Source organism: Mus pahari, chromosome X (genome assembly GCF_900095145.1).
Source record: "Mus pahari chromosome X, PAHARI_EIJ_v1.1, whole genome shotgun sequence".
NCBI lineage: Eukaryota > Metazoa > Chordata > Mammalia > Rodentia > Muridae > Mus > Mus pahari.
The window spans coordinates 80,506,755-80,515,862 of record NC_034613.1 but is presented as its reverse complement, the minus strand read 5'-3'; the positions used below and the strand labels follow the sequence as shown (position 1 = coordinate 80,515,862).

The following is a 9,108-nucleotide window of genomic DNA, read 5'->3' as shown; positions in this document are numbered from 1 at the left end:
AGACAGGGTTTCTCTGTGTAGCCCTGGCTGTCCTGGAACTCACTCTGTAGACCAGGCTGGCCTCGAACTCAGAAATCCACCTGCCTCTGCCTCCCATGTGCTGGGATTAAAGGTGTGCGCCACCACTGCCCAACAGCTAAGGAATTCTTAAACAGCAATTCAGTTAACGCTGGGGTCTCTTAGCTGAATCTTAATCCCAAAGTGACCTCTCTGCTGCTGTTTTCAGGGAAGGAGAAGTTGGCTTACGGCTCAGACCTTAAGAAGGTATCCATCCCTTGTGCTGTACCTCATGCACCAACCATGGTTTTTCTCCTCCTCTACAGTGTTTCTCAGCTTCTCTGCAGCTTTCCAAGTTGGAAACATGTTGGGTTTCTTCTCCTAGAATTCCTTACAAGCAAGGTTAGGACTGAACAGTGTCAGGCCCCTGGTTCTTACCCGGTTCTCCTGAGTTCTAAGGGAGCTCTCTTGCAGAGGATGATACAGACCCAGCTTGGCTGATACTGGATATGCCAATAGTCCATCTACACATGCTGCAGACCTAGGGCAGCTAGCTTTTATGCTTGGCTGTGTGCTGTGGACAGAAGAATGTCTCACCTGCTTCCTTGATATGCTTATAAACGTCATCAGAACCAGCAGAGGAGTATGGAATGTCATCGTGAGCCACAAAGTCAATCTATTGAAGAAAGAGACAAGGGACGTTAGCACTGGCATGGGGGGAGGGGTTACAGATTTGAGAGGGACCGATGAGTCCTCCCCTCTCCACCCCAGTGCCTGTTAAAATGGAGCAGTTGTAGAATGCCTCTGGGCATAACGGCCATTAACCATCTGCATCAGAGCAGCTGTGACTACTTGAGAGAGCCCATCCAGGTCAGCCTCACAGAAGACGGCCCTGTCATCTAGGTTATGACATTAACTCATCTGAACTTCCTTTCCAAGTCATCCTGCTGTCAGGTGGGCTGTCCTCCTGGGATGGTCAATTTTTATTGCCAACTTGATGAGATTTAGACTCATCATGAGAACACATCTCTGGGGCATGTCTGGGGTGGGGAGGAGATCCAGTGATTCTTTAGGGTAGGTTAATTGAGTGGGAAGATCCACCCTTGAATATGGGTGGCACCATGCTATGGGCTTGGCTCCTGGACCAAAAGGAGAAAGTGAGCTGAGCACAGGCTTTCATTGATCTCAGCTTCCTGATTCTGGATGCTGTGTGATCAGCTGCTGCTTGCTTCTGCTTCCAGGATGAACCATATCCCTGGAATATACAAAATAAACCCTTCCCTTCTTCCTCAAGCTGCTTTGGTGAGGTGTTTTGTCACAACAATGAGACAAATAACTAATGTACCTCTTGAACCATTTCCCTCTAATCTTCACACCTGCTAAGCCTCGCCCCTGTTTTCCACTACACCAGGTAGTGGAACTGAGCTTTTATTCCATCTCAAGAGCTGGCTTAGATGAGTAGTTTAATTTACCAGAGTATCATTCCTACCTACCACTAACAAGTTACAAAACTCATTAAGTGGATTCCTCAACCTCAATACTAATGACAATGGGGGCTAGATAATTTGTGTGTGTGTGTGTGTGTGTGTGTGTGTGTAGGTGTCCTACGCATTGGAAGACACTGAACAGCATCTCATACCTCCTCCCACTAGATGTCAGTGGCAGCCCCCTGCTAGGACAACCACAATGTTTCCAGACGTTGTCCTTTGGGCTGAAAATTCAAGGGAGAGTTGCTGGATTCGATGATATGTAGCAGTGCTTTAAAATAGAAACTAGTACATAGTAAGTACTCAGTACATATTTTATTGCTGTTGTTATTAATTCTAGCCTCCACATCTTAGTTCCCCATCTTCAATGCATAATAATAACCCAGGGTAGCCATGACACTGAACTCATTTTATATAATAGCAAAGTCCTTAGCACAGTGCTGGGCATATGGTAAATAATAAATGGCATTCATCATTGTCATTATTAGTATCCTCTAAACTGCCTGTCATGTGTTGAATTTACAATATATGCTAAGTAAAAAAAAGTGTGATTACTGGTAGTAAATCATATTGTAGTTTTTCCTCTTTTCTTTTCATTCTCACCAGGAAATTGTCTCCTCTGCTATTACCCATGCACATTTATCAGTGTTCTCTATTCTCTTCTGTATTGCGAATTTAAAAATAGAAAAGAAAATTCTTAGAACAGCTTAATCTTATTTTTTTGTACTGCTTATAAAAGGAAAGAATAGCTCCTAGTGTGGGGCTGGTAGGGAGATACAAAGAACATAATTTGATGCAGATCAAAAGAATGTCTCATGTTTTCAACTAATAAAAATCTTATGTCAGTAGGAATTTCAGAGTCACAAAATCAGAGATAGAAAGTTCTTTCTTTAAAGCCTTACCCCTGACCTTCCAGATAAGACGTGTGTTCATTTGTTTCAAGTCTGTGAGCGCTGACAATGGTTCTGGTGACAGTAATGACAATGACAATCTTGGAGCTCTTACTGGCCAGTCAGTTCTCCAAGGATTTAACTTGGATTCTTTCATTAGTGCCTTAAAATGGTCCTACGATGGTCCCACAAGGGGGACAGCAGTGTCACCCAATTTTATAGATGAAGTAAAGAGTTCAGCGTGGTTCGGAACCTTCGTGCTGATGGCTCTCTAGTTAGAAGAGAGAGGGAGCATTTGGTCCTGACTAGACCATCTCTAATATCTGTACTCCAGGCAAGGAGAAGACAGCAGTCCTTACTTTTGGGCAAAAGAGACTGTTTCATTAAGTGATGCCACATGTTACCTCTAAAATTTCCCCTTTTAGAAACTGGAAGAGTCTTTAGGATCTCTGCAATCTCAGCTCCAGAGACAGTTCCTAATCGTGTTACAGGGAGAATATGTAAGAAAGAAGTACCTTGTGTTTTTCCAGAAACTCAGGAGTAAGAGTCCATGGTGCATCTCTGATGACTTCATCCACGTAGCGACAGTGTCTGAGAGCTTCATATCTCTCTGCCTCGTTCATCACAGTAAAACCTTTGAATTTGTGAGTAAGGTCATCACTGCAAACTGAAAATGGGCAAAGATAGTAAATACTGCTGCCGCCCACTCTGTGGTAGACTTGGCTTCTTCAGCACAATGGAAGGAGCACAGTTCCAGTAGGTGCCTGGTATCCCTGACCTTGGTTTTTTTCTTTTTTTATCAGAACAAAGGATGAGGAGAGGAAAGCAAACCTAAACGCATGAGGAATTGGGAGTTTCATTTTACTCTCAACTATAGCTGCATTTTTGGAGGCTTTTATCAAAATTATTTTGCACACTATCTAATGTGACTTTCCTATATTTTTTCCATCCTTCTAGCTCACCCTTTGGTGTCTGTTTCGATTCAGAAATGAAATGACCAGATGAAACCAGATGAAGAGACAAAGGAAAAACAGGAGGGGAGCCAAGAGGCCTGCATTGGACAAGGCTGGACTAATCAATATCAACTCCAATTCTTTCACATAATTATTGTACTTAGTAACCCAATTAGAACACACACACACACACACACACACACACACAGAGAGAGAGAGAGAGAGAGACAGAGACAGAGACAGAGACAGAGACAGAGACAGAGACAGAGAGACAGAAAAACAGAGGCAGAGAAAGGAGAGGGTGGGCATCAATTCCCTAGAGAGGGAATAGTAATTTCCTTTACCCCGGCCTTAAAAAGAAATGAGGTTTTTATTTCTTGAAGATTTACTAAAAAGTATTTTTAAATGAACTAAGCAAAAATCCTATTTACTCAGTGCCTATGTTTTGGTTGGCTAAGGCAGGTTTCCTAATGTTCCCTATGTGCCAAGAAGAAAGGTCACTATAAGTACTGTGTTTATTTACCCAGTACCTGCTGAGCAGCTTGCTGAAGTGGTCAGAGCTGCCCTCACTGCCTCTTGCAATAAGAATTTTTTCCCTTTCAAGCATTATGTACACGTCGTCAATTCTCTGATCTGGAATTAAATCATGTTCTATACCCTGGACCAAAACTGGCCACAGAGTAAGTATAGCCAACTGTCGTGGTCAGCATCTCCAGAACACATCCCTTCCCTTCATGGCTTCTTCAAACATCTAATATCCAAGTCATCAAAATCGCTGGCTCTGCCTTCAAAGGAGAAAGAAGGTCATTTGTGGAAAGATTCCTTTGTCCTTGGTATTCTTTTTTTTTTTTAAGACTTATTTATTTATTTATTATATGTAAGTACACTGTAGTTGTCTTCTGACACTCCAGAATAGGGAGTCAGATCTTGTTACGGATGGTTGTGAGCCACCATGTGGTTGCTGGGATTTGAACTCAGGACCTTCGGAAGAACAGTCGGGTGCTCTTACCCATTGAGCCATCTCACCAACCCCTGTCCTTGGTATTCTTGATCAAGGGATGTAAATTGTCAGACTGGAGGAATACGTTTTAGTGATCTAATGGTGACCACTTAATGATAAAGCTTGGTCTACTTTAAAATTGCTAAAATAGATCAACCACTCACGCACAAACAAACAAAAATTAAATCACTAAGGTGATAGATACGTTATATGTATATAATTACTGATTTCCATATATGGATCAAAACATCACATTGTACCTACCAAATAGACACAATTGTTGTGTCAATGATAGTCATATGTCACTTAAAAACATGGTCAAGTTCTCAGAAGTTCATTGCTAGTTGATTTCACAACTGCAAATACTGAAGCATGCATTTATTCAAACTTAGATGATACAGGTCAATAACTAGATGTTGCCTTGGTGCAACCACAAGACACAGTAAACACAAGATGTGCAGGGCTGCTGCCCATGTAAGATTGAAAAATGTTTTACAGTAAGCTATTTAAATAAGTAGGTATACTCTAAATTTACAATAGAAAATATAGTATAATCAGGGTTTGGTGGCACATACTTAAAATCCCAGCATTAGAGAGATGACTGGGGTAGGAGGGTCATGAATTTGAGGCCAGCCTGGGATATATAACAAGACCTTATCTCAAACACACAAAAAGTATAATATAGTATAACTATTTAAGCCAGTAAGATATCATTATCATTATGGAATATTGCACACTGCCTATAATTAATTATACAGACAGTAATTTTTTGAGGTAAAGACAAACTGCATAGCCCAGGCTGACCTTGAACTTGAGATCTTCTTGCCACAACCTTTCAAATGCTGGGATTATAGGTGTGCACAACCATGGCTTGTGTGGCTGTTTCACTTTTCTGATGAACAGTACCTGACCCATTGTTTATTATTTTAAATAAAATAAAATACATTTTTATCTATAAGTATACTTTAACAACACACATGCACATGAGTCTAACTAATCTCTAGACACATACACACCCACAGACACAAACATACCTATATAGTTCCTGTTTTTTGTTTTGTTTTCTTTTTCGAGACAGGGTTTCTTTCTCTGTGTAGCTGACTGTCCTGGAACTTACTCTGTAGACCAGGCTGGCCTCCAACTCAGAAATCCACCTGCCTCTGCCTCCCAAGTGCTGGGATTAAAGGCGTGCGCCACCAATGCCCGGTGTTTCTGTATATTTATATCTTCTATAAATTCTTCCTGAGATACTTTCTATTGTTGCAATTTAAATGATCAAAACTTCAACTGCATGGCTGCATCATCCAAAGAACTTGTGAAATACAAAAATGTCTGAGTCAGACATGGCAGTGCACACCTTTAGACTCAGCACTGCAGGCTGACACAGGAGGATCTATTTGAGTTCCAAGCCAGCCTGGGATACATAGTGAATTCTAATATAGCTAGGGCCATACAGTGAGACCCTGTCTCAAAAGAAGAAATTATGTGTGATCACTTATTTAATTAGATAATAACTCCCAATGATCCTTTGGCTCCTGTTTGTATTTCTCTTTCTTTTTAAGATCACACAGGAGTCAACGGCAGCTTATCCAAAGCACTTAGCTTCAGTCACTTACAGTAGGCTGGCGTTAGAGCCATGGTGCAATCTAGACAACGTGTGTAGTTGAGCATGCAGCAGAGGAAGTAAGAAGAAGCAGGCAGCAGAGGTGTTGCCTACATCACTACATTGCTTTGCCAGTGTTTGGGATTTATAGTCCTTTCAGTCAAATGGGAAAACAATTTATATATTTATCAATTATTTTAGTTTAAATAAAGAAGTCACCCTTACTATGCTTCCTTTCACCTGGAATGAAAACCGGACTATAATGGCTGTGTCTCTTGTAGCACATTGTCAGAGCTGCGTGTGTCATGGAGTGGTCTATATCTGGCCAGGATAAGCTAGGGGCAACACCTTTTTAGGTGGTAAAATAAATCTAATGAATATTTTACAAACAGAAAAGAAAATTCATGTGTGTGTGTGGGGGGGTCTGTACTCTGCTCCTTGAGGTTTTGATTCAGTGGTCTCTGGTGGGGTCCATACAGCTCTGACTTTGACAAACTTTATGGATGATTCTGATGCTTACAATATTTGCAAGTCCTCTGAGGCATAATATGAACAACTCGAGTAGAGACCTGTTTGTCTCTAAATCATCCATCATGGTCTAAGGCAGAAGAGGGTGTGGGAGGGCAGGTAGTAGGGCCATAATGACTAGGTATTGATTCACTGATACTGTCAGCTTTTGACTCCATAAATAGGAACCATTTACGGGCCACATTATTCTATTTAAAAACAGATCTAAGGCTTTTAAAATTGTTCTTCTAGGACTTTAAGATACTACATCAAGAATCATATTGAGTAGAAATGGATTTCAGATCTGTCTGTTTTATATTTCAGACAGCACAAAACCAGGTCTGGTCCACAGCCTCGTCCTTTTGGAATCTGCACCTGCGCAGTTTCATATGACTTGGACATGACTGAGATGAGAGCCTCCGGAGTGCAAAGAAAACAAACATCCTGTTTACAGCAACACACGGCTCTTTTCATACTCCAGGAGTGACCTCAAGAAGCAGCTGAACATGCTGACCCATATTGTCTAAACATTAATTATGCCCCAAGCGGCATTGTTGTTCTTGAGTCTTGGCAAATGCACTCTGACAACCAGATGGAGAACTCTACGCAGTGGTATTCCATGGGTGAATTCACTGGACGCTGGGAGCTCCCGCTGCAGCTAACCTATCCTGGCAACTTACTGTACTCCAGGAGAAGCACCCTGTTGGAGAATTAATAGCATAGGATCTGAAGTTTGGACTCCTAAACTTGGAATCTTTTTTGTGTGTTTTGGTTTTTAGTGTTTGGTTTTAAAAGACAGGCTCTCTTTGTGTTGCCTTGGCTGTCCAGAAACTCTCTCTGTAGATGGGCTAGCCTCAAACTCACAGAGATCTGCTTGCCTCTGCCTCCCAAGTGCTGGGATTAAGGGCCTATAACACCAGTTGGCAAAGACTTGGATTCTAATCCCAGTTCTACTCCACTTTTACTGGGAAAGCTGTTCAGATATGAAATGTCTAGTCTTTAAAATAGGGTGGAATTTTTGAGAATTTAATTTGACAATCCACACGAACAGAGAGTAGGGCTCTAAAATATTAGCCACTTGGTAATAATAGTGAAGAGGTCAGCTCAGGAACTTTAGAAAATTCCACCAGACCCCTCCCCTCCTGGGAGAGAAAGGTCGTAGGTACCTCTCCCCTCTGGAAGGGAGGGGCTAATTACATTCCTCAGACCACAGGGAAGAGGGACTGACCACCAACCACCAATGGCCACCTGCAGGTAGAGGAGACACATTCTCTAACCGTTGGCCACCTATCTCATTCCCTATAGACCAATCAGTTTAAAAGTCACACTGTTCTGCCAATCACATTGTGCCTAATGGCTGCTGCCTTGAGAACTGTATAAAGACCCACTGGACAGGCTGCGCATGGTCGTTCTCTCTCTCTATATGCAGGGTGACCCCAACATGTTGGAACAATAAATTCCTCTTGCTTTTTGCATCGATTCCTGGCTTTGCATTGTTGTTCACTCAGGGAGTCCCCGGTGAGCTAAGGCTCGCCAGAGTCTTACAGTAGTAATATTGGACCATTGGTGGAAATATTCCTTTAGGTTTTGTGCTGTCTTTTCCTTGCCCCCAACTCCAATTGCTTATCCAGGGCTCTTGCTACAAACTGCTTGTAGAAGTGCTAATGTTCACTATGCTGGTTGACAGTTTGCTTTCCTAGCTAGAGCTCCTTGGGGGATGTGTATAAGGGAGATGATAACAAAAGAGAAGATTCCATCAAGCAGTGGGCAAAAGGCCAAATGTCTCTGGAAACCACAAGCAGCAGGGCTAGTGACAGAACCTTAAGAGAGATGAGGGATGACACATCTCTAGTGATTGGTGTTCACATCTGGGTGCAGACCTCAAGAGCCTCAGCTGAGAAAGGTGCAACAAATTCACCCTCTGCTGGTAATTATGGAGCTGGATGAAGAGAGCAGTGGAGATGTGAGCTGGGCTGAAGACTAGGAAAGCCCTCTCCTGTTTTTACGGACATTTCAGACACTTGACTGCAGAACAACTGTACAACAAAGACTGAGACTGATTTTCCCATCTGCTGCAAAACATGGAATCTTAGAATATGTTTTTTAAAGAGCGATTTTCATTGTTGTTGATATTTCCATGTTACAAGGGGAATTGAATCTAGAGCGTCCTTATAATAGCCAAGTGGTATACCACTGACATACGCCCTCAGCTGTAGAGGCATATTTAATTTTAATTACTACAAATACAAGTTTGTGAAGTAATATTTACATGTACTGTATCAGGAGTCATCATCATAGCAGTAATAGTACTGTATTTATTGTTTTATTCTGTTTCCTTCGTTTCTGGTGGAGGTAGGTGTTTGGTAAGACTTAAGCCTTTAAAAATGATTAGGCTTAAAAAAATTCCCTTTGTCGTAAAATTTTAATTTATGGAGCTGTACCACTTAACATTAAAATGGATTTTTAAAAGTATTTTGTAAGTAGATAGTTTCAGTTCATTAAAATGCTGCCAACATGGTAAGACTGTACAGGATAAAAATTTTAATCATTACTGGTTGTATACTTTAAAAAAATCATACATGCAAGTACTATAATCATGATGCAAATATGTTACTAAAATTCAAAAGTAAACCATAGCACTTCTAGTTTCTGGTCCTTTAATGAATTATTT

General features: G+C 41.4%; 1 protein-coding gene across 3 annotated transcripts in view; it reads right to left on the bottom strand.

Moving 5' to 3' along the window:
- Nucleotides 1–9,108, bottom strand: part of Pcyt1b (phosphate cytidylyltransferase 1, choline, beta) — a 92,030-nt gene that overhangs the window by 24,539 nt on the left and 58,383 nt on the right. For all 3 annotated transcript variants that reach the window (XM_021187866.2, XM_021187865.2, XM_029534451.1), the window contains exons 4-5: nt 2,890–3,041; nt 595–673 (exon numbers count right to left, since the gene is read on the bottom strand). In XM_021187866.2, coding sequence (XP_021043525.1) covers nt 595–673; nt 2,890–3,041 — 231 coding nt within the window. The remainder of the gene's footprint in view (nt 1–594; nt 674–2,889; nt 3,042–9,108) is intronic.